General features: G+C 35.4%; 1 protein-coding gene across 1 annotated transcript; it reads right to left on the reverse strand.

Moving 5' to 3' along the window:
* Positions 1 to 1,845: 1,845 nt before the first annotated feature.
* LOC147072654 (cell division cycle 7-related protein kinase-like) lies at positions 1,846 to 25,916 on the reverse strand. The gene is made up of 10 exons (XM_085946123.1): positions 25,633 to 25,916; positions 25,296 to 25,521; positions 22,142 to 22,235; positions 20,739 to 20,881; positions 19,728 to 19,929; positions 17,030 to 17,152; positions 15,762 to 16,539; positions 14,261 to 14,410; positions 6,986 to 7,452; positions 1,846 to 4,575 (listed from the first exon to the last, which is right to left on the reverse strand). Exons 1-10 carry the CDS (start codon positions 25,781 to 25,783, stop codon positions 4,414 to 4,416), a joined length of 2,496 nt encoding a protein of 831 aa, XP_085802249.1. The 5' UTR covers positions 25,784 to 25,916; the 3' UTR covers positions 1,846 to 4,413.
* Between the last annotated feature and the right edge of the window lie 239 nt (positions 25,917 to 26,155).

The following is a 26,155-nucleotide window of genomic DNA, read 5'->3' on the forward strand; positions in this document are numbered from 1 at the left end:
TAAACCCGTGTAAACACGCCCTTTGAGACAATTGGAGCAGTTTGAAAAAAGAACTTTATTGGTTTCACAAATTACCCTGCCAAACAAGAGTTGTAATGTCGTCATGGATTAATTTTTAACTCTTTGTGACACACTTTTAAGAGCCTGAAGATGACATTCTGACTATACTAACTTCCGTGGATAGTTCATTTTAGCAATTTTGGCTTAGCGCACTCAATATAGAAAGAAAATGTATGGCACATAATAATTAGTAAACCAAAAAAGAAATTATTAATTACAAAACAAAATGATCATCTATTCTACCAACCTTTTCTACTGAACACAATGGTATCGAAATACAATAATTTATAACAGTACCACATAGTAAATAAGTTTCGACAATTTAGGCAAACTACAAGGAAGAGTGCAGGAGGGAACCGAGCGAGACAAATGAAGGTTTCTTACTAAGCGATTATCTTCGAGGACTCAATAGCAAAACAGTTATTTAAAATTTAATGTTTACTTGTAAAGAAATAACTTAATTACGAGAATTTATTAACCTACGCTTTACGATGCTAATAAATTCCGTCCGTTACGATGATGTCACCTTGGGTTACTGTACATATTACGACAATATTAAAGTAGGTAAAAGAAAAATGCCTATTTTGACAACATAAATAAGTCATAAGGTATCATCATCATTATTGTATCTATAAAATGATCATAAAGGCATAATTCATGAGTATTTCAATACATCCATATAGCTTACAAGACTTCATACTACATATCTTGATCGCACAGCTTACGTTCAAATCTTTTTCTCACAATTGAGTATGTGTCTTTTTTCGCATATACATACAACGCTCTGTTTGCAATGTGCATTTATAGTTTATGACAGGTAAATGAAATCTGACAGATATCTGTCAATTATAATATAATTAACAGATAAAAATACATATTATGTATTTACTGGATAATACTATCGATTTTGAAAATTATAATGTTTTAATTAGATCTAATATCGATTACTATAGGAAGAGCTGAAATATGAAGTTGACGAAGTGCATATTAACTGAAATATTAGAAGTTTAGTGGGCTGCGTAACCTCAGGTGACATTACAGTAACGGGAGTGTTAAGCACTAAAATTGATTTGAAAAAACTAATATTTAAATTAGGCAGTGACATCTTTAGGAATCATAGAAACCCCACGAATATTGCAGCCTACTCCACATACAAAATCTAAACAAACACTCCGATGACATCACAAATAATATACAAAAATATATATGTTGTGAGCTAAGCGTTTTTTCACAATCTCATGGCATACGCAGGAAAATAAAACTGTATGTCTGAAAAGAAAAGTAAGGTATGTGAATAATAATCTACCTACAGCAATAATTTAATCTTTTTGATAATTGGTATGTCTACAATGTTATTCGTGTTAGTGTGAATATTTTTACAACACTCATTTTGGCCGCGTTGGTAGAACGGCGGTGTATAAAGCTGTGGGTCTAGGCTCGATCCCATTACTGATCAGATAAAACTAAAATATTGCCTTTTTTATGTTTATCAGTAAAATATTAAAGATGAAAAGTTCCACAAGTATGACTGTTGAGCACTTTTTTTCGGTTACCCATTGCTCTACCTCCATCTCTCGGGCACTCTTCGCCAGTGGTCAAAAAATATTTAAATTACCCCCACCTCTTCTTGTGCATAAGATACCTTATACCTTACTCTCACTGAGGTACCAATCAAAATGATTTTTGATCAATTAAATCTTACATTTTACAATAATCAATAAAAATGTTTCAAAGATTTTAATTTACTACAAATAATCGTAAATGCTTGAAGATTTTTTTTGTTTTACAATAGAACCAGAGAATTTGACCCATCAACTATAGAGGATCGTTCGTATTACAACATTTCATAGTGATTCCAGAATGATTTCAGTATGGTTAAATTACTGACTAGACAGAAAAAAATTCATATTTAGGGCATAGTTTGATGTCTTGCCTTGGTTACTCACTTAAAAAGTTAATTACAATTTAAATGGCTATTTCCGCAATCCAATGTGTTTTTATTTGAGAAGCCGTCCATAGGTCACGGTTGGACAAAATAAATGTATGTCATGTTTCAATGTCTGTTTGATCCAGTGCAAGGAAACAATGAGTCAGGCGAATGGCTAACAACCATTCCTAAAAAAAACTGTTTATAACCACCACTCTGTGGAGACTAACATGCTTTGGAGCGTGGACAAGTATGAACTTAATCAGGACTACGAAATGACTTGCGGGTAATTTAATCGGTAGCCACAGGAATCTTTTTTCAGTTTAACTACTTTTAAACATACAACGCTACCATCCATAGTTGCCAATTCAACCATATTATAATCATTCTGGAAGCGCTATAAAGTTTGTATTAGAACAGGATATTATGCAGATATAGCAATGTAGTACAGTAAAACCTCGTTAATACAAATTCCATGGGACCGAAAATCGAAAAAAATTCGAATTACGAATTACGAAATGTATGGGGGGGAAATATAAAAATTTTGATAAATAAAAATTTTCATTTTCATTAATTTTGTTTCTGATCATAGATGTGCCTACCGAATTGGGTCATAAAATGTCAGGATTATTTTTATTACCATCATAAAATAAGTAATTTTTGATGTTTTAAGAAAAGTCTGTCACAATTTTCAATGACTGGCTCATGAAATAGTGTACTTTATTACGATTTATTGAATATTTTTAAATGCCAGGGACTCTGAAATCATTTCGAATTAAAGGTATGGTTTTATATGAAAATAATGTTCAAGGGACTTTTTTTTCGGGAAATTTCGAATTACGGCGAATTTCGAATTATCAGTGTTCTTACTAACGAGGTTTTACTGTATGAATTTTTTCTCAAAATTAAGTCTATAGATATACTACATACATAACGTCAGCATTTTACAATTAATTTCATTTATAAAAAATTGTGTCGAAATATTATTAAAAACTACTGCATAGTTGTAACTAGTTTATTGAGCACAGTAAGAAAAAAAAATTGCCGTCATGCAGTGTCCAATTCGTTGTCGAGAAATATTTGAAACTAGAATAATTGACTCTCAATTCACCGGGTTCGTGATGAAAAATGGTGAAAAAATCCTTTCATTGTAATCACTGATTTCGCACTACAAAATTCATGATTAAATTCACAATGATTGTCATGAACTTTTCGAGTCAACTGAGGTTTGCGTAGAGAAAATTTATCCATTTTCAAAAAGCATGCGTCGTCTTACGGGCCCCTCTGACTAGTGCAAAAGATAGCAGATTAAATCGGAATAATGCACACTCTAGTACAAAGTGTTGGGAAGCTGCTCCTCGGACACAACCGGCACACTTTTGAAGGGTAGGTATACGGCATATTTTCTTTATATATCCTTTTTTTTTAATACTACAAAAGGCCATGAGGTCCAATGACAGTAGTGTAGTTTATAATAGAAGTGAAACAATCACAAACACTCAGACTTTGAAAAAACCTCACCTCACTGGGAATCGAACCAGGAGCCCATGGATGAAAGGCTGGCGCCATATGCACTAGACTACAAAGGCCGCCCACCCGCGTATGTATATGTTCACATAACGGTTATGTAGAGCGGGTCATCGAGGGAAAAATGAAAAATACTTTAATATTGTGTTCGTTAGGGTGTTAGGGGTTCTCAGAAAATTTATAGCAAACTAAAGTAAAAACCAAGTCCAGAATTTCTTTCACCATTTTTGTTTACTTTATGGTTGCTGCATTATTCAGGAAAAGATTTTTTTTTTAAATCCGCCTGCGTAGTTAATTTAGTTGGCTGTATGTACTATGCTCGAAAAATATTATAAATTATAAGGGAAACACTAGTATTGTGAAATGTTATTTGTCACAAAACAAAGCGGTCGATACTAGTAGGTATTAGTTTTTTTAATAAGCTTGTGAATTTATTCACGTGAGCAATTGTCCAGCTATAGTGCTAAGTGAAGTATTTTTACAGACGACTCATTTTTTACCCCTGTTATTGTAAATCTGTAAACGTTCAACCCATGCAAAGAATTATTTTAAAATTATTATGATAATTACATAGTTTTGAATATATTCATTGTCAGATTAAGTAGGAAATCGATTTTCCCCATCCACTAAAGTAAATCGATAGCCAACTGTACGTATATTGAAATTGAAACAAGCCTAAAATACTTACTAACAAAGGTGTTGACATATCAATAAAATACCACAATAAAAATACGTAATATCATCGGAGGACACTCGAACAAAATAATATAACTATTTTACTATACTTTGGCAACATGCAATATCCTACATCATGACATAAGTTAACAACTACTTAAAATGAAAGACGAATGAATAGAAAATTGGTAACTAGAAAACAAAGAGTGGGGGTGGAGTATTCGTCACAAGTTGGCCAAGAAGGGGTGGCTCAAGGCCTCGGAGGCGGTTATTCTGGTGTGAGGGTTTAGGTCCAGCAATCTCTCCAGGAGGTCGAAGGCTTCTTCGGGGAAACCGCAGAATCCGTTAGCCCCGCCGCCCATTGAAGACATCGATATTGATTTATCCTGCACAGGTAAAGAATAGTAATTCAGTTAGTTTGAATTAGTGAAAATGTGATATTGGCCAACTAATTTTGACATAATATATCATAACAAATGGTATGCGAAATTGGCATTTAGTTGAACTTCTTATGGAAAATAATAGATATAAGTCATTAGCTCCATGCTCTAGATCAGGAATGGGCATAGGGGAAAGTATGCTATATCGTACCGTTGGATAAATCGTACCACCTCAAAATCTCTAAAACTAGCCAACACTTTTTAAGACTAGCAACATTCAGCAAAGCGTAGCCAACTTCATAGTTGACCTGTCATGTTTTATTTATGTTCAAAGCACGCGTGCGTTTGTTATTGAGTAATTTCGCTTTTTTGCATTCTTCATCAAACTTTTTCGGATCTTACGGAAGGTAATTTCGTGGGTGAAGGTAAGTCTTTTAATTTTTTCTCAAACAAAGTTTTGCTAACATGTTCATACAGTTTAATATTGAGTCACGGTAAAAATGTTTTAAATATATAGGTTATGTTTTGGTGATAATAATTCTACAAAACTCAAGAGTTGGATAAATCGGACCACCCATGGTTTGGTAAGTCGTACCAGTATGATTTACCTTACCACAATAAAACCATTAGTCTGATAACAAAACTGTTTTTATGTTATCATTTCAGTTGAGATCGACAAGAAAATACTACCAATAGACTAATACAGATTTACAAGCAGCAATTTCGGCAATCAAAAATAATGAAATGGGACCAAATGAAACTTGATATTTTAATATGTTCCAGTTATTAAAAAGTTTTTTTTTTAATAAAATATTATCTGAAATTTGATAAACTTTCATTTAAATCCTCTTTCACTTTCCAGACTCTTTTCAATCAATAAATAAAGGGAGTTAAGTACGAAGTGGTACGATATAGCATACCTTCCCCTACATGAGGTCAACGAGAGCTACATTCTGAAATTTCATATACAGTTGAACTTGGTTATTACGAGGAAGATGGGAACGACTGATTTTGCTTGTTATAAGCGTTACTCGTTATATCAGAGAATAGATATTTTTAAATGAGCGGTCACGAACACAAAAAGTCGAAAAAAAATACACAATTAGAATAGACACAGTCAGATTTTATTGCTTAGGGTCGAAATGTTTTTAAACGATCGACACATTAACAATTTTAAGAAAATTTTTGACCATATTTTAGCTCGGTATAACGGATGAGTAGCTTTTTATAAAAGTAAATAAATGTATGGAGAAAATCATAAACTAAAATGTCAACGAATGTTTCTTCGTTACAGAGATCTCGCTATATCCGTGATCATAATAACTGAGTGCGACTGTATAAAAAAATAAAAAATGAGAAAGAAAACACAAAATAATGTTTTTGATAGTTGCATTCATATACGTGCATCTTGTCACTTCCAACATTTAGAAAGGAAAACTCGCGAAAATACAAGTATAATGGGAAAAGAAAATACCTATATTTTTATCAAGAGATATTGGGAGCCGCACTTAGCCCAACGAAGAGAAGCATTTGCCCACGTCTCCTCTAGATTCAAAACAAGTTAATTTGATCCGTGAATTTGGTATACAAATTCAGGTAAAGTCTCACATCCTGTCGTACAAAATTTCTGATGTACAAGACGCTGATTCAATCGATACTGACCTACAGGTCGGAGTATTGGAATCTCATCAAGGCCGATGAATGTGCACTCGATATATTCGAGAACAAGGTGCTGTGTAAGATATATGGGCTCATGTTAGGAGAAGAATGATACATTGGCAAAACCTGGAGCTCTACTACGTCTAACAGCAATAAATATCTCCGCATTTGTTAAACTTGGTACACTCCAATGGGCAGGCAGCAAGAATGGACAGTGCTCAACTGCTGAGGGGAATCTTGGATGCCAGACCGGACAGTCGGAAGCCAATTGGCAGGCCCAGTACCTACATATTATTTGTTAACAATCAAGTCTTTCTCCGGAAAAAGAGCATTATCAGAACAATACTAGTTTTGGGTAAATCAGTTCAAATGAAGCACCATACATTAAAATTGTGTAGTATTAGCCAAAAATTATTATTTAATCTCGGTGGTAATGCGCACCACGTTTAGCTCTAGGCGTTATTATCTCAAAACAGAAATTTCAGTATAACGCTACTTTTCACTACTCAATTATTATAATTATCATCACCTTTATGTGGGCACAAGCTGAAGACTTTTTGAAGTTAATTGGACTTTGGACGAATGTCGAGGAAGAATAATATCAGATGCCTCAAGTAGATCCAAAAATACAATATGTACATAAATTGAAAAATCTTAAATGAAATTGTTTACTGACTGAAATTTGGGCGGAGGATGGCATACTAGCCCAATTTTGTACTAGCATAGTTTATATAAACAAAGAAATGTAATTTCTTACCATAGTTTTTAAATGTATGTCATCGAAGGCACAAACGCAAGAGTTGAGAGGCAAGGCACAATCCAAGCAGTTCTTCGATTTTTTAGCCGGCCTACCGTACACTAGCTCAGTCTTCACAGAGGGGGCATTCCCTTTCAGATACACCTTAGCGGCGGCCCTGCTATTTGTCTGACTCGGTAAAGCGTTCATGTATTTATTTCTAACGTTGGCATCATTGGTTTTCATCTGCTTACAATTGGTCATTGGCATATGGCTAAATCCAGCTTGCATCATATCCGTGTTTACGTACGGATTATTTGGGTAGAGGTACGCATTGTGAACGTCAAGGGCGGGAGACACCAGTACGTTTGATCCTGGCAAATCTTTGTTTCCGGGATTGTTAGTTTTGAGGGCGCGATATCGAAGATGCGAACACAGCTTTCGGATGTCCAGCGGCCGCTTTGAATAGCTGCACATCAAATGCCGACCTGTTAAAAATAAAAGAAGATTAGTGTAACGGAATGACTGGAAATGATTAAAATAGATTAAATGAACCAAATAATATTTTACAACTGACCGACATGCCAAGCAGTTTTTTTACGGCGAAAATTTTTTTTTTATTAAAAAGGTTTAAAAATTACAATTGTAAGCATTATATTTATGTTTATTCCCGATCCTAAGGACCGGGAATGGCAATCGTATATTTACATTAAACGTATTGATTATTCTTTAAAATGATTTGCCTGCAATTTTTTATACAATGCGATTTGTCATTATTTATGCATGAATTTCGTCGTTTCCGTCTGCGCATCAATTGGTACCTAAACATATGAAAAACCGAAGAAAATACGCATGGCTATGTCGTCATTATTTTTTAATATTATATATCTACTTATGTATAATAATATTTATTTATAAAACTTTATAAAAAAAAACATTTTTAAATATATATAAAATAGTAATATTTCTTTTCTCTTCAAAATGAAACATTCGCGTGCCATGCAAAATCATCTCGCGTGCCATAGGTTCGCCATCCCTGTACTAGGATATTAATATGTTCAAGGTTAATTGAATATTAAGAGAATCGTTTTAATTTTGTAATTTTGCAACTTTTTCAATGTCAAATGTATGATTTTCATTGACATTTCGTCGCTATAGGATTGGTTTGTCGAATATCCGTTTTTGTCGAAATCAAGCTTTGAATGTAGAATGATTTTTTGTATCTAAATGGACCAGAACCATCCTTTTCTTTAAATTGCTTTGTAATGAAAACAGCATTCATATGCTGTAAAAACAACAATTTAAATACCTTCATGTATTTAACCCGGCCGGCGCCGATGTCACACACCTTGTACAAATCGGCCAAATTCGCAATGCGCATGTGTATAAATCGATGCCACCGCGTCCATATTTATCATACGGGACTGATTTTTTCACGTAAATTTGGCCTGATTTGTCCTTCTCCTGCCACCTATGACATATTTTAAAAGCATTGGTTCTAAATATAAAATAATCACCAAAGTTTCGAACCAATTCGTACGGCCAAGTTTTGCCGGTCGACAGAAATCAGTTTGAACTGCGCGCCGCGTCTGCGCAGTATACGACAGACTTTCAACCGAGCGGGCCATTGCGCGGGATTGTATTTATCGCATACAAGTTGAATATTTACCGCAATCGTTGATAAATACTTTTTTTGCTGTCTGGTGTACATATCACATTAAAACTGGCATGATTAACTATTGAACGTATGATTTTATTTTATCGCGATTTTTAAAATACTTTTTGTACTGTCTACCGTGTCCCATTTTAGTGAATGTGAAAATTAATACTGATATCAATAACTATGGTGTGTGAGTTTAATGGTTTCTGTGATTTGGCGTTTCTTAATACTGTAGTTAAACATTTTAAAAACATTTCATAGTTTTATAGTGCGTAAATATGGAGGAAGAAAATGTGCGTACTAATGAGGAATTGGACTCAGATTATGACATGTCGGAAGAGGAATTGGAACAACATGAGACTGATCATGATGTTGACGATACGGACTCTGACGAGCCAATTGAATTTTTGCGGTCATGGAGAACTGGTCCGTATATTCCAATAGTTCACGAATTCAATGATTGTCGATCTGGCGTGACATCGAACGACTTGGACGAATCCTCTCCCGAATGTCTTTTCTTTGAACATTTTTTGAATAAAAATATAATGTCGGAAATAGTGAACCAAACGAATACATTTTTTAACCATTCGTACAGTGCGGGAGACCTCGGACCGAAATCGCGGTCACACAATTGGACAGACACGTCAGTGCCGGAGTTGTATACATTTTTTGCCGTATCAATGCTGATGACTCGAAATAAGCACACGTCGATAGAGGAACATTGGAGTACCGATCCTTACCTGCATGCAGACATTTTTGGGAAAATAATGGCTAGAAATCGATACCAACTTATTTTACAAATGCTTCATTTTTCTGATCCTAGTGTGACCGCCTCAAATGATAGACTAGCTAAAATTAGATTACTGTTAGAACACACAAGAACAATTTTTAGGGAAACGATGATACCGTATCAGAATCTTTGCATAGATGAGAGCATAATCGTGTTTAAGGGTAGATTAATTTTTAAACAATTCATTCCTTCCAAAAGACATCGATTTGGAATAAAAATGTTTGTGATGTGTGACGTAATGACAGGATATATTATTGACTTTATAATTTATTGTGGGGAAGGGACTGACATACAAGACAATGAAAATCTCGGTATTTCCGGTGCGTTAGTGACAACGCTAATGAAAGACTATATCGGGAAAGGTCACACCTTATGGTGTGATAACTGGTATTCGAGTCCGGCGCTCTTTAAATACCTTCACTCTCACAAAACGAATGCTTGCGGTACAGTGAGAAAAAATCGTAAAGATATGCCAGAGTTCAGCAAACTGAAAAAGGGAGATACCGAGGCTAAGTACAATAGTCCACTTTTGGCTCTGAAATGGCACGATAGGAGGGATGTTCACATGCTATCCACCCTCCACGATGCATCATTTGGACCAACGGGAAAAGTGAACAATAGAACTGGCGAAAACATTGAAAAACCAAAATGTGTTATAGATTATAACAAAAATATGGGTACGGTAGATAAGTCCGACATGATGCTTAGCAACTTGTCGTGTATGAGAAAATCGATCAAGTGGTATAAAAAGGTCGCATTCCACATGATCGACTTATATTTATTAAATGCTTTTTATTTATATAAATTTATTAAATCTGACAAAAAAACATTGGGCGATTTTCAACTCTGTGTAATAAAACAACTAGTGGACAAATATTGTGTGAGAATTTCAAATGCACCCCTGCCAAAGCCGACAGCGTCAACTAGCGATAATCCCGTACGATTATTGCCCAAAAGTGCAACGGGACATTTGCCAGAATACATTTTACCGACACAAAATACCGATAAGCCTAGAAGAAGATGTTTCGTATGCGGGAATTCTAAAAAAAATCCGAAAAAAACAAAACTCTCTCGCTATATGTGCCCAACGTGTGATGTTGCGTTATGTCTGTCACCTTGCTTTAAAATATATCACACATCTAAAGAATTTTAAAATAGGTTTATTATTGTATTTGTTTTTTTTTTTAATATGTGAGTTCGTGTTAATTTATCAATAATATTCAATAAGTGAAGTGTTTGTGTAGTTTAAATATATTAAAAGGGTCCCCTTTATATTTGTTTACGACTCAACCCGAAGACATTAATATGTGATTTATCGATATGCACTTGAAAATTAGTAACGCTCGATTCGTGGGAACGTATGCACAAGTGTCGAAATATTACACACCGCGCAGAGCTCTAACTATTTGCTACAAAATGGCGACTTCGGTAAGTTCTTTCAAATTTGGATAGCATTCGTTTGTTCGAGTGTTTCTGATATTATAACTGATTTATTACGGTTTTTTAGTGTGTCGAAATTATCTTAATGGCTTTGGGTTCTCGACTGGAGCTGTGACATATTTTTTATTGCTTTTTTTAGTATAGAACAAAGACGATAATGAAATTCATGCGTAGTTATGGTGCGTCATACGATTTTTGAGGCAGGTGCCGGGTTAAATATAGGATAATCAAATTTGTTTTTCGTCTCCTGAACATTTGACATTTGGTCTATTTGACAAAACAATCCTACAGCGACGATTTCTCATCAGTTAACTTCATTAAATTCCCAATACGTTACCCAGTGCCATTGCTTTCCCAGCAATGACGATTTATATGCCTATTGGATATATTATTAGTGATTAAATATCTAATTATCTATTATGGAGGGGTTGTTTACAAACACTGACTATTCATATTTTTTTACTTTTATACTTGATCCTTGACTTAATATTATGTACGTAGTTAATAATGTTTTTACCTATTTTATTGTATTAATTTATTATATAAGATAGAATGAACTGTATTCGTTGTCAGTGTGTATTTACCATTGACGAGTGCACATAGTGCCGGAAGATGCCGAATAGTACAAAACTTAAATCCATTAGAATTTCAATTCAAATTCTATCAAGTACCCTCAGTCGATAGTATTAACAGGATCGCTGCCGGCGGCTCCTACCGGAGCCGCATGGCCTCTCATATTCGATCGGAGCCGCCTGTATAGTAATCACAAAGATGTCATTCTTTCACTGGCACTACCATTGAGTGGTTTATTTCTTATCTGGCATCATAGTTGAATACGTTACCGATATTTTTCGCTAGTTGGTTTTTATTTTGCATCATAATTAGATTTTTTCAGCACCCGTGTTTTATAAGGTCCTACCTACCTGCACTTATCATTATCACCTATCACATGTTCAGCAGTGGCAGCATTAGGTTATTTAGAATATTTTTCAGTATGATTTTATAAAGATTAAAAGTTTTTTAATCAAGCACGCCACTGTTCAAAGAAAATTATAATTGGTCTTCATATTAGTGTTACTCAAATGGATTGCTTTGAAATTTTAAAAATTTGAAGTTTTCATAACATGGTGAGTACCAAATCCCATAAAAGCCATTAGGGAACCAATAAATTTCGAGATCAGGCGATAAAAAAACCCAGAAAAACAAAACTGCATAACGTAATATTTTGGAGCATTTTACAAGGACCCACTAGAATGTTTTCAATGTGTAGGTACTATGAAAAAATTTATAATTTACGACTTGTTATTTATAACATAACTTATATATAACAAATACAGTTCATGTTCATGGTGCCGGACGGCTATACTTACATATTTACATGTTCACGACTAATAAAAAATATTATGAATATAGTCATTGTTAGTTTCGTCTACCATGACCTAATTTTTACGTTTTCGTGGATTGGCACATGGTCTCAATTCTATATTATATATATGGCAGCGAACCTGTTAATATTATGTACAATTGTTACGTTGTAAAATAAACTGTTCCACAGCCACATCTTTGACAGTTACATGGACATATACAATCTGGACTGTACTGTTCGAAGGTTCAAAGTAACAACAAAGTTAAAATGAAAACAGTGCACGATTATATTAAGGTTGTTTTTAAAACTAAAACCCGCTCTCCACAATTACTTTCCCCGCTACTACATTCCCCACGCCCATAACTCAGCGTGTTCGATATCGTGTGGAATTTTATTGACATCAAAATGCCTAAACCTTTGTGGAAGCAGGCGAAGGGCATTATTTTGAATGAAGAAATATTGTGAAGAGAAGAAACAGAAAAGAATGCTTTTAATTCCTCTCAATAGTGCCAGAGATAGAGCATCTGCCATGACAAGTCAACACGCAAAAAGCATGTAACGTAATAGTATCAGCCCACAAAAACCACATGATGTAAGTGTCAGCGCATGCAGTGCTGTGATGTAGAAGACTTGAAAACGTTGGTCTATAGTTTCTTGTTCAAGTGTCTCTATCAAGGTCTGAACAAAAACGATGCATAAGTGCGAGTGAGAAAGTATTCGACACCCTTATAATCTCTGCGACACGCGCTAAGAGTAAGATAAAAGGTTTACAGATTTGGGAGATGGTTTGCTCGGTGTAGCCGCCAAATCTTACCTTATTGCTTAATTATGCGTCGATAACCGTGTTGCTAAAATAGCTATTTTTGTGTTAAACATAAAGTCAGTGGTAAATATTTTTAGTTAATTAAGTAGAAAAAATGGTTCTGTGTTGTATTAAAATGTGGTAGCCGTTCTGATAAGCAAGAAGATGGTATTACGTTTCATAGGTAAGTTGATACATGTTCGTGATAATTTATTTGTATATTATTATATATTTTAATATCAAGTGACCGTGTTTCTTTAAAATAACTTAAATTATGAATATTTTTGCCTAATGGTTGCATTTTGACCGCTTAAAAATACTATATAACGTAAAAATTATATTTTAATTCTGAGCGTCAGGTGCGAGCACTTTGGGCGAGCACTAGCGAAATAGTCTATGGTCTCGAACATTTGAATACGAATGGGTTCGCTCGCCCACAAACCAAACGCACGCAGCTTCATTCAGCAATGCAATGGGTGGCGTCTAGATGTATCTATAGTCTTAGGTCTCTATGCAGTATTTATTATTACTGACATCTATCTGTGACATTTTCGGAATTCTATTTAGTATAACTATTTTGTATTAATGGATCATTAATTTCTTGTGTGACAACAGATGGCATTGTATATATTGAACATAATATACTAATTCAATAAATGAAAAAAGATAAATTTACTGTGCCTTTGACTGGGACTACTGGGTTATGGCTCAGTTAGACAAGTCACTGGAGATCATTATCCGCAATGAATTGAATGCATGCATTCACTTTTTGTTTATACTTGTCACCGAAAGTGAAATAATGAATTCATTCCAAAATGGCGTTAAATGAAATTGCGATGCAGGTTGGAATTCACACAATTTGTAATTGTTTATTATATGAATGCACAAATTTCATCGAGAGCAATAGGAAAAAGAGGTGTCGAAAACCATGGATAATACAATGTAATATCATGGGGAATATGATGACAGTACTTAGGGGCGCATGCGTGGCATAGGTAGCGGTGTGCGTGCGCATGCTCAGCATTTTTTGAATCATACGGAGAGATCAAAAAATGATCAAAAAGTAAAACCAGTTGAATGTCATTCACTTTTGATTCCGGATGAACCCTTACGATGACAAGTTGATGAATGAATGTGCATTTACACAGGTCACTGGGGATGATTCCACCGCGATGATCGTCAAAAGTGAATCATGTAAACGGGACTTACTATACATTATATTGTTAGTATTAACCTACCTAAAATATTAGCCACATCTTTGAGACGCCGACTTCCAAAGACGGTGATCATTTCAGCTAAGGCAGTGAGATCGTCTGGCGCGCGGAAGAATGGATAACAACCCGACACAACCGACAGCAGAATTACGCCACTGGCCCAAAGATCCACAGCTGTAAATAAATATTAAAACATTGTTATATTGAATGTAAATAGCAAAAACATCAAACGATATTGCCGCATTGTGTATACAGTCTTGTTAGTAAATCCTTCAGCTTTGTCAAAAAAAAACAACTGAGTGTGTATGAGAATCATTTTTAAAGGTCCTTTAAGACGGTCAGTTCAGTCCCAGTATAATTGTCAGTAAAACTTATATGAAACTAAAACAGCTGTAACTAAATAGGTTTAAGGCGATACTTCAGTGAAACGGCAAATAATTTTCAACTGTAGGCGCGACGAAATTTTGGACTCGCTGCCAGTCTGAGAGCGAACGTCAATTTGTTTCGTGATGGTGACGGGAGTATTAATTCTTAAATTGTGTAAAGATGACTAAAAACGTTACCCATTTACTTTATAAAAAGAAAACATGTCAATGAATATATTATTATTGTTTCTAATAGAAAATTCTAACAATAAATGGAACATTAAATGGACGCATGTTGGATTTATATGACAAATTATATTTCGGTCGACATGCGTCATTTGCACCCGTGACCGCAATCCACGCATCGTTTAGCCACGATCTTTTTAGACCATGCCTCAACTGAGGTATAGCCTTAAAATTGTGTGTCAACAGACCAGTCTATGAAAGTCTCATTTTTCTTAACACTATGGTCAACAACACATAAGCGATAATGTTAAAAGACCACAATTTTATAACAGGGTTTATTGAGATTTATCGTATCAGTTTATACTTATGGAAGAATAGGTGATCCCCGGTACCATAACGCAAACAAAAGAGGCTTCCTACAATATTCTGTCACGTATTATGAAAAGCCGACAAAGACAATATGACATGTAGTTAAATATCAAAAATTAATAGCTTATGTTCAGCTTATAACAAAGATGTCGAAAGAGTGAAGCATTCAGATAAAAGTGGATCGATTGAGACTGAACAGACAACTGAACTGACAGTCTAAAAGGACCTTTAGTTATTTGACAAAAAAAACAGATTTAAAATTTGGCTGAAATGGTATCTTTTTACTAAAATATCTTGAGATAAAATAGTGTCAACCACAAATTATTATTGGTGGCAGTTGTAATGCTGCCAGATAGTGCACACAGGTGACCTAATTTTAATAAACAAGATACTATGCAGAAGATTTTGATTTGTTTTTATTTAACTAAACTATGAATATGAGAATATTTTATTATTATTTCCAATGAAAAACCTGTTTTAATACGCCCAAAGTACTACTCTTTTCACAGATCACTTTCGAAAGGAATACGGTAACATACTTGCTTTAACAGTAGAAATGTGTAGTGTCTTTGAAATAATTAACTCGATTAATAATGCAATAATACCTGTCGTTTGCTCCGCATATTTCAGCAATACTTCTGGGGGACGGAATCCTTGGGTACCAGCCCTGGGAGCATTGTGCGCGCCCCTTCCCAGACATACGGAACAGACCACAGCGCGACCCTTACAAGAGCAAGTTTTTCCCGACGACCGCACGCCAATCTTTCCCAATTCTACCTTCTTCGATATATTACTAGCTTTTTTTGGTTCGGCAACATTGCCAATTGACTGATTATTAATTCGATTTATTGGCATTGCATAATTATTACTGACAGGCGGTAGATAGCTCGCCGCGTTACTTGGTGCGTTAAAATTACTGCAATTATATGCAGCGTTGTAATTGATGTAATTATTTTGTACAGCGCTATCGTTTATTATTTGTGGCTTGTACATATTACACGCACTATTTTGACTGTTGATCCCGTTAGCATTTTCATATACACGGTTTGCTAGGAAATTTGTATAATTTACTGCACTACAATAACTGTAATATTGTGACAGCTTTTGCAAATCAAGTGCGCTCGCGCACGAGGGATAGGTCAACTGTTGATAAGGATTCATCATACTGTTGTAATGTAACACATTGTAATATTGCTGCCCGTAGTAATGATTAAGATTGTTCACAGATGGCATTGGTACTTGCGGTAGATTATTTTCTAATCGGACATTGACAGCTTCTGATTTTTTTAAATGACTATTTTCATTATCGTCAGCGAAGACCTGCCGTCTTACTGCCGCTAACTTGGGCGATATCACCGGTGACTGGGCGGGTTGTAAAGAATTCTGAAAGGTAAATTAAAAGTATCATACTAAATGTATTCATTTAAATAGAGTAAAACGATTTCGGGATCCTAGGATTGCAAGCCCTAATCCGTGTTCAGAAATTTGTACGTTGCATTCGCCGTAAAATATAAGGTGGTCCTACCTCTTTGGGTCGTATAGTACTGAAATAAAATTCATATCTAAATAAAATGCGGTTATGAAAATAGCCGATATATTGGATTATTAGTTAGGTTAGGTTTTCATTCTTGAATTCATGAATATACCGTACAGTATACGGTCATCTCTTTCCGATAAGAAAGCTCACGGCGAACTGTACTACGGTGAAATGTAATATGCACAATTTACATACAACCATATTCCACTACATTAAACTTTCTGTCCTCTGATATTGGTTCGAATAATCCACCATAATTATTGAAACTACTGTTAAATTTATTAGTGATACATATTTTTGATTAAGTTATACTATAGAAAAATATACAAAACATACTCCTGATGGCGATATCTTGGGATGATCATCTTGCAGAGGTTTTAACGGATAACTATTGCCAACTACGGCTCCTCCATCTAGAAGAAGTTTCTTTGGATTGGGTTCGGTGTCGTTATTGGGAATCTGAAATAAGCAAAACAGACATAGCAATACACTTGATAATTTTATTTTGTTATGTTTGCGACGTGCGCATGTTATAAAGCAGCAGATTTCAAACTTTTTCTTTACACGGTGTCCATAGTGTGTAAAGATTCTTTCACAAGCCATTAAAAATGTAGAATTTGAGCAGCCAAGTTATTCAGTACATTATTTTACAAAATAATATATATTTTAAAGTGCATTTAATAGATGTTTCTTAATTGCGGTCTTGTTACAGTTGAGTTGACGCGGCCTGCCAACATGAAAAGGTTCCTCGCAGCTGGTATACATAGACACCAACATGCTGACAATAGTTGCATGTAATAGTTATTTATGATTGACCAGTGACATAACTAAAAAATATTGGGTCCCTGTGAGCCCCATGACAGTGATGTATTTAGTAATAGAAGAGAAACAAACACAAATACCCAGGCTTTGAGAAAATCACAAAAATATATTTTGACCCCACCGAGAATCGAACTCAGGCACCCGGATGAAAGGCCAGTTCATTACGCAGTAGACAACGAGGGCCGCCTGCAAAAGCTCCCATCAATGTAAATTTGAGAACTCTTTTTAGCTCTTCATTACAAAACTTGCTCTGATCAAATCGGGTTTTGTAAAAATTCAATGTAATTTTTAGCCAGGTTGCACATACAACAACTCGACTAAAGCACATTGAATTTGATATAACTGAATGCAGCACGGAACAGTGAAGATGCAACATTTTTGATTGAAAAACACATCTGCTGTCACGTGCAACAAAATTTGGAACCGCAACGGCATGAATATCGCAGTTCAAATAATCACCGCTACCGCGTATTTTACAGCACGCCAGTCACTTTTCCAACTAGTACACATGAAACCAGTCGCCTGTTGGATCGTTTACAAGATATAAAGTGAAAATCACAATGGCATTCATAATTTAGGACATTTTAGATTAAGGCCCTCCTCCCACGGCACAACTGAAATCTGACGGAATTGGTTGGTGATAGAACTCATAAACTGACCAATGTGATGCTTCGCACACGGCGCTACTGAAACCCACTTGAAATAATAATCACATAACCTCAAACTGTCAAACTGGACCATCAGCTGTTTTGTACAAAAACCGTCAACCAGACGCTGCTGCGTTTACTCGAATACAATTAGGTTATTTCAATTTTGCTTATTTTCTACTTTTGACGTCTTGGGTTGTTAATGGTTTTTATAGCATGACGCTTGTTACGCAGTGCTACCAATTTTGGTAAGAAAATATGATTTTTCACCGAATCTACTGATATTGGTACCACTATTTTACAGTGACTGGAAACATGAGAGACCGCGCAACTAGCATGTCGCGTCTCTTCGCGACCGTTTTGAAACTGAGAGATTCCAGTCTCGCCGTCAGCGAGCCGCCATTGAAATACATTAGCTAGATAGTGGTTGGAATTTTAGTTTCAGTTCCGTCGGATTTCGGTTGCTCCATGGGAGGAGGGCCCAATATGTATCCTTCTTTCAACAGCTGGAACACTGCATTGGGATAATTCTAATTGATAATTAATGTACACTAATTGCTACTAATTACTATTGCGTCGTGGGTCCCAGGTTCGAATCCTGGAAACATATTGTTTTTTCAATTTGTGTATGAGTCAGAGTATGGACCTAATAGGTTGACCAAGTGGCTGACATCCATTTCTTGTAAAAACAAAATCTGTCAATACAAACCTCCACTCTGTGGAGGCCCATATGATCTATATTAGGATCGGACATGGTCGAAATATTTCCACCAATCTTATTCTTTCTTCATATGATATACAATGACATCTAACCAGTATGACAGGAGTTTTTGGCGTGTCGACAAGAGTGTGCTTATCACTAAATGCCAGTTCTGATTTATGACTTCTATATTGGGCCCCATGATGGCCGAGTGGTTTAAGCGTCGGCCTATAACATCGATGGTCCCAGGTTTGAATCTTGTGTCTGGCAAATACACATATTGTTTTTCAATTCAGTCAAGACAAGTCGCGAGCCTAATATTACAAGGTTCTAAGTGTTCGTCCTTGAAAAAACAAACTCAACAATGAAGAAGTATTCTAAGCTGCCACATTGTTACTTTTGTTTCGTCAAGGACAAACACTTAGAACCTTGTAGTTCTTCACTCGCGAAGTTGCCAACATCCATTTCTCGTAAAAACAAATACTAAACAAACAAACTGTTAATACAAACTTCCACTCTGTCGAGACCCATATGATCTTATTAGGATCGAACATGGTAAAAAAAAAAATATTGGTGTCAAATCGACTTTCAGTGTGCCTTTGGATTTCCATATGATTTATTTCTAATCTATATTTTTTGCAAACTGTATATTATAAAATAGAAATTTATCAGCCTGAGATATAGGGCCACTTGTCCGACTGGGGCTCAATCTCTTGCGATGAGGTAGCTACGCCACTGTGATTGACGATTGCTGTCAGACTGTTCATCTTATTTAATTAATTAAACCATTAAAAGTCAAATGAACAGCCGTAACAACACTAAACTAGAATATGATTTTGATTGGTGCATAGAAGTAAGAGCAAACCTGTGAATCATTTATTTCACAATATTTTCTCTTGTTATTGGACACCGACGGTGGATTGGTTGCTTCTAAATTATCAGACTGACTCGGAACACTATAATTAGTTGTACTATTGATCATTTCCATATTGTCCTCTTCCTCTTTCTTTGGGGTCGGCGGCCACGCGTCCATCTTTTGCGCCAGTCCAAAATCGACCAAAAGAAATCTGAAATAAATATATTAATATCAACTACTCTGTCTGTTGCAACAAGAAAAATCTTATGGGCATATCTTAGGACCCTCTGCTTGACGTGAAGCATTTTTTTATAACTGGGAATTTCTAAGGAGCAGTTACCCAAGACTGAGGTTACATGACTTTAAGTGAAAAGTAAAGAAAAGAGTAACACGTAGACAAAATTGATAACTGTAATAAGTAACAAAAACTAATATAAAATTTCTGACCAATCGGAGTGAAGAGTTCACAGTAAGATGCCGCAGATTTTCTAAATACAACAAAATTGGCTTTTGGGGTGACCAGCGCATCTATTTTATACACAAGACTGCTTTCAGCCGCTATGGCAGCTATCTATAGTAGGTTTGTATCGAAGTATTAGCATTTATTGTAACAATTACAATAAGTTAGCTGTCTAACAGTCAAAACTGTATATCTCGCTAGCTTAGCATAGCCAAGAGAGGTGCTGTTAAAACATAGCAATCATTGTACCAGTTACAACTAACTTATTGTAACAATTACACAATAAGTGCTAATACTTTGATACAAACTTACCCTAGATAGCTGCTGTAGCGGCCGTAAGCATTTTTGTGTATAGAATAGATGCGCTGGTCACCCCAAAAGCCAATTTGGTTGAACAAATTTAGAAAATCTGCGGCATCATACTGTGAACTCTTCACTCCGATTGGAACCCGGAGCTCCGGGATGAAAGGCCAGCGCCTTACACACTGCACCACGAGAGAAGGATATATGCCCATTGAAACAATGTTTATCAATTATTTTAGTTATGAATCAAATCTTACCTTTTGTTTTCTCTGTCGTAAAGAAAATTACTAGGTTTAACATCTCTATGGATGATATTGAATTGGTGCACTCTCCGCAAGGCCAGTAATAAATTTTTCATATATATTTTTGTTTCCATCACATCCATTTTAAGGACATATTCCTGCAACATAAAATCAATGTCAAATATTTAAACAAAATTAAGGAGGTTCTATTTTTAATTGTTAATATTATTAATGTTATGGCTTAAATAAAGCAGATAGGTAAATGGTTAAATTGTGTACTATTAAAATCTCTATTCTCTATGGAAAACCGAAAACTAAAATCATTTTGAAATTAGAACACTGACTAAGTGAACACATTTAGTCAAATAAAAAAATCTGACAGCTACAATTAATAGATGTACCAACATAAATCTGCTACCGGAAACATTTGCCATTTTTTTATATGCTGATTATAATACAAAGATATAAAAATTATAGTATAAGTTTGTGGCTTATTTGGTGTAAAATTATGGTAAAATTTAAAATACATTTTCCACGGAATCATTTGATTGGCAACACTAACGTGATGTTGAACAAAAATCTAATGCTATTGCAGATACGTGCGCTAGTACTTTCATCACGAAATTGGCCATTTTAAAAATGGTTTAAGGCGGTCAATGTGTACACAATTTAGGCCCTGCGATGAGCGTCTCATTGAAAAATACATCAAAGCTCATATTTTTTACAACGTTTTTCTTAGCTCGTATTCTTATTTGTCCGATGGTTCTTTGTTCGGTACAAATCTTGCAATCGATTTTTAACTAACTTCCCGACTAGCTAGACATTTGAAACTTTTAGAATATATCAAGAACACGATGCCAATGCATTTTTTTTTAATACTTTTAGCCATATTTAAGTAGAATTGAATTCATTTTCAGTTAATTCTGTTTTGTATGAAAAGTTATTTCGACACCATTATTGGTTGCTAGGGTCTAGGGTCCTAGCAATGAAATTATTAATATATACGTGCGTTACAATGGAAATCAATATGACATTTCAGTATTATTTCTATCAAGTACAAATTTTTTTGATCATTTAAGCTAGTCAAGTCAAGTTTATATGATTCAACAGAAAATTTAAAAAGGTTGTATATAAAAAGTTCTTTTTATCTTGTAATTATATTGCTTAACAATGTTCCCATTTATCATTGATCCATGTCCCCTAAATATTTATAATATAAATCAATCAAAAAAACGCAATATGAATTGTTTTCAAAGAGTAAATATAATATTATATACGAATGTTATAAACAATGTTCGTTTCAAATTCGGCCGGCAGACGATTTACATTGGTACATCTATAACATGACATAAACAAAATGGAGTACAGAATCAGGGCAATTGTGTGACGGAAACAAAATCAAAAATATGTTTACTTACAGAAAACTTTGTGTGAGGTAAATAAGGCATGACAAATATAACCGTGTCAAACTTTCTCATACAAAAATCAATTCCCACCACATTTTCACAGCCTCTGTAATCCAATAACAGAAAAATTATTTTTCTATTTTTCCTATTGTTGACGTAAACTAAATGTTGACTAAATCTTAATACATTTATACACAATAATAAAACAAAAGGTAAATTAGTATGTCCGCTCCAAGACGCAGCATAACACAGACTCAGGTGAACATTGTTTTAAAAGAACTTTTTTACGAAGAATCACAGTCAGCCATTAACCCAACCCAATAGGTCCGTGTCATGGACCATAAAGACGTTGAAAAATGACGGATAAATTTAGTATATCATGTCAGTGGCGAAGGGTGAAAGAAGGCTCTGGAGATCAGACATAAATTATTTATCGTCGTTAAAACTAGAAAATTGTGTAATTCCAAAAACACTACTTTACAGGAGAGACAAAAAACATTATGTTTTCCTATACAAATGTATGGTTTTGGAGTGAAATCATCCATGATTTAACAATGATACAATTTTTCTGGAATTACAAAATTTGCAAGACGGATAGATATTATCAACGGCCACTGGATGGCATTCAAAGTCAATTTTCGATTAAAACGGAGTTACACAATTTTCTAGTTTCAACGACGTTATGCACTATCACAGTGCACTTTGTTAGTCAAACCTTTTTGTTTTCATTGTGTTTGTCATGTAGTTTTTTTAAACTCAATTAAACCCTTCCTAATCCAAGCCATAGAATACTTTTTATCGGTTATGGTTTGGTTTAGGCAGGGCTTAATGAATTTTAAAAAAACTAACACTGTCTGTTATGCGCATTGTTAATTCAATGAAAACAAGTGAGTATGACTGAAAAGGTGTACAATATTCTTGTAGGATCGCCCATAGCATCCCTAAATTATTATGGTTTGGTTGAGGCAGGGTTTAGTTGAATTTTAAAAACTTACCAGCACCATCTGCAAATTGTATTCTTAGATCAATGAAAACAAATACAAATGCCTGACAAAGTTTAGTGTGCATTATTTATGTTGAATCTTGAACAGCCTACCTTCACCCCTCGCCACTGCGACATACATAGTGCACACTAAACTTTGTCAGTCAGTCAGTTGTCAGTTTTCATTAAACTAACAAATTACAGATGATTTTGGTTAGTTTTTGCCTAAAGCAAACCATAAGGCTTCGGCCACACCGAAGTGCTTCGCTTAGTGCTAAGCTAGGTGCTATGCTTGTCTACTAAAAACACCACTGCCACATTGCACGCTACATGCTTGGTACAAATTCAGTTAACATTTGGGAGCGCTCAAGTCAACAACGTTGTCACTCTCAAAACTAACGAGAAAGCTACTTCTCACAGAGAATTTAAGTTTACTACTTCGAACTTGTTTTGTGCATAATGTCAATTCATCTCGAAGTACTCTTAGAGAGTTTCAACTTCTCTACAAAGAATTTCGGAAATACGATGAAAAGTTTTTTAGTTATTTGAGGATGAACCAGGAAACATTTGATTTATTGTTGGGCTAATTAAGAGACATTACAAAAGGATGATACGCATTTCAGATGTTCTATAACACCCCAGGAACAACTTTACATACTCTCTTTTATAAACTGCTTCTATTAAAACTTCCTCTACCTTGCAAAATCACTAGGTGACACAATAAAATTAACCAACACGTTTGTTCGCCGGGTGACACGCTAGGTGACTAATAATCACATAGCGAGGCGCGAAGCGTGCAGTGTGGCCATCCTCGGCCTAATAGATATCTGATAAACAGTGCCCTTCTATTATAATATCTAAAATTCTGAAATTACATACCAGTAAATACATGCACGTGTAAACGGGCTGTAATACCCTGTTTACACGTGCATGGATTTACTGCTGACAATACGTATTATCGCGGCCATTACAAGAAAATGCATGTGTAAACACATATTGACAGGTCGCAAGATTGCATACATCAAGAAAGATCAGAAGCTTGTGAATTTTCATGCGAGTTGGGATTTTTTCGATCTGCACAGTAGAACGATAGTGGCGTACCTGCCGGCAAAAGAAACCAACTACACCACTGCGTAGACTCATTTTGAGGTTAACCGAATTTTACGACCTGTCAAATAGTATCATAAAAATGACAACATCGCGTCTTGCTCACTCTTGAAGAATGAGATTGGAGAGACAGTCAGCACTTTGACGTGTAAACAGTTATTGTCACGATAGTTTAAAATATTCACTATTGCTGCAAATAAATCCAAGCACATGTACAGGCGCTATTAGTGCGAGTAGCGAGTACTAATGATTAGTACTCAGCCCGTGTAAACAAGCCCTTTTGGCTCGATGATATTGAGCTACTTTACAAGCTGCTTGTTGGTGAATTTACAATCTGCTTGTAAACTCGCCCAGTGTCATCATCGAACAAGCTAACAAGCAGACTGTAAACAATCTACCGAGAAAAGTTGAAAGCCGGTTTACTTTACACGCTGGCGTGTGGGCCGATATGCGTCTGCGCAGTAGAGCGATAGTGGCAATGGGCCGAACTGCATCTGCGCAGTAGAACGACGGTGGCGATCTCCAGGTAAAAAAACGAACTACTTAATACGTTCTGTCAAAAATAGTACCAAAAATGACGGTTTCAACTCGCTAGCTTGTTGGCTTCTGAGCGAGTGGAAAGTTTTGTGTGTCATCATCACAATCGCACTAGCTGACTAGCCCGCTTTTAAACTCGCCAACAAGCAACTTGTAAAGAAGCTCAATGTCATCAACGCATTGTGCTGTTAATTATATACATAGGTACATAATAGTTTCCAATTTCGCCTTAATTTTCATTTAAGAGAAAGGGGATATACCTACATGTTTCCACTATCCCATCGATATATCAATTCAATGTGCACACATGACTTTTTCTTGGACATGTTTGGATTTAAAAATATAGTGAATGGCTAACAATCAGTGTGTGTGTCCATTATGCTCTGTTTCAGAGCAAATGGGCCTTTTATTATATTGCACAATGACTAATTTACTGAGAAATTCATAAATGACAAAGTCGATCGAAACTAATTATCGTTTAAACGACTGAACACATAAGGACGTAGGTGGTATAGATTACAAAATCAACAAGACACTCACCCTATGTATTTCAAACATTTCAATTCTTGTAAAATTCTGTTCGGATGTGATGTCGGCACCAAATGCTTTATGGCGAATAGCTTTTTCTGGTGTTCTGGTAAATGGCTATGACATTTGAGGGAAGCTAAAAATACAGAGCTAAACGCCCCTTCGCCAATTTTGTGATGCAGATCGAAAATTTTCGTCAGGCCCGGCAGTTTCACCGTCAGGTCACGCATGTGTTTCTCTGCAAAGCGACAAACAACAAAATCGATGAGTATCATTTTTGGGTGCACAGAACCCTTCCATTGGGAACAAAGTGTACGATTTTATTGTACGTGATCTTGAAAACTCTTACTTTCTTCGTCCGTTTTCGCGGCAGAACGCGGAGGCGATTTCACGGGTGTTCTTTGGTTTGATAAATGAACATTGATGTTATTTTGAACGAAGGTGGTTGGGTAGACATTTGAAGCGATATTTCCAGCATTCACTGCTGGTAAAATATTCATTTTGGATTCCGTCCGTCCCCAAATCGCTCAAAGTCGAAAAAAAACTACGAATACGTGACGTACGTAGACGGATAACATTGCTATTTGCTACAGTCAACAGTGCTGCCAATAGTCAGTAGTGCCAATCGACGTCAGTGTTGCCATCTTTTCAAAGTGGAATTATAGTACAGAGCCTCCAGAATTATAGTATTTGGGGAAAGAATATAGTACGCGTTGTCATCATTCTGTTGAAAATGTATAGATTTTTTGTTTCTCAGAGATAAAATAACGGAGAATTTGAGAAACTCCGAGACCCCTTCTTATTTAGATACCTCTTCCAACCAAAAACGCTTACCGAAGAATTCAAGAAATTTCAGTTTTCGAACAATTTTT

The sequence above is a fragment of the Rhyacophila brunnea genome, unplaced genomic scaffold (assembly GCF_057557595.1).
Source record: "Rhyacophila brunnea isolate RB1 unplaced genomic scaffold, BYU_Rbru_1.0 scaffold_19, whole genome shotgun sequence".
In the NCBI taxonomy this organism is placed as follows: Eukaryota; Metazoa; Arthropoda; class Insecta; order Trichoptera; family Rhyacophilidae; genus Rhyacophila; species Rhyacophila brunnea.

Coding starts and splice junctions, on each gene's coding strand:
- LOC147072654 (XM_085946123.1), bottom strand. CDS start 25,783: ATGAATATTTTACCAGCAGTGAATGCTGGAAATATCGCTTCAAATGTC. Junction 22,236..25,295: donor AAATGTTTGAAATACATAGG/GTGAGTGTCTTG, acceptor ATTGGATTACAG/AGGCTGTGAAAATGTGGTGG. Junction 16,540..17,029: donor CCAAGATATCGCCATCAGGA/GTATGTTTTGTA, acceptor TTTACCTTTCAG/AATTCTTTACAACCCGCCCA.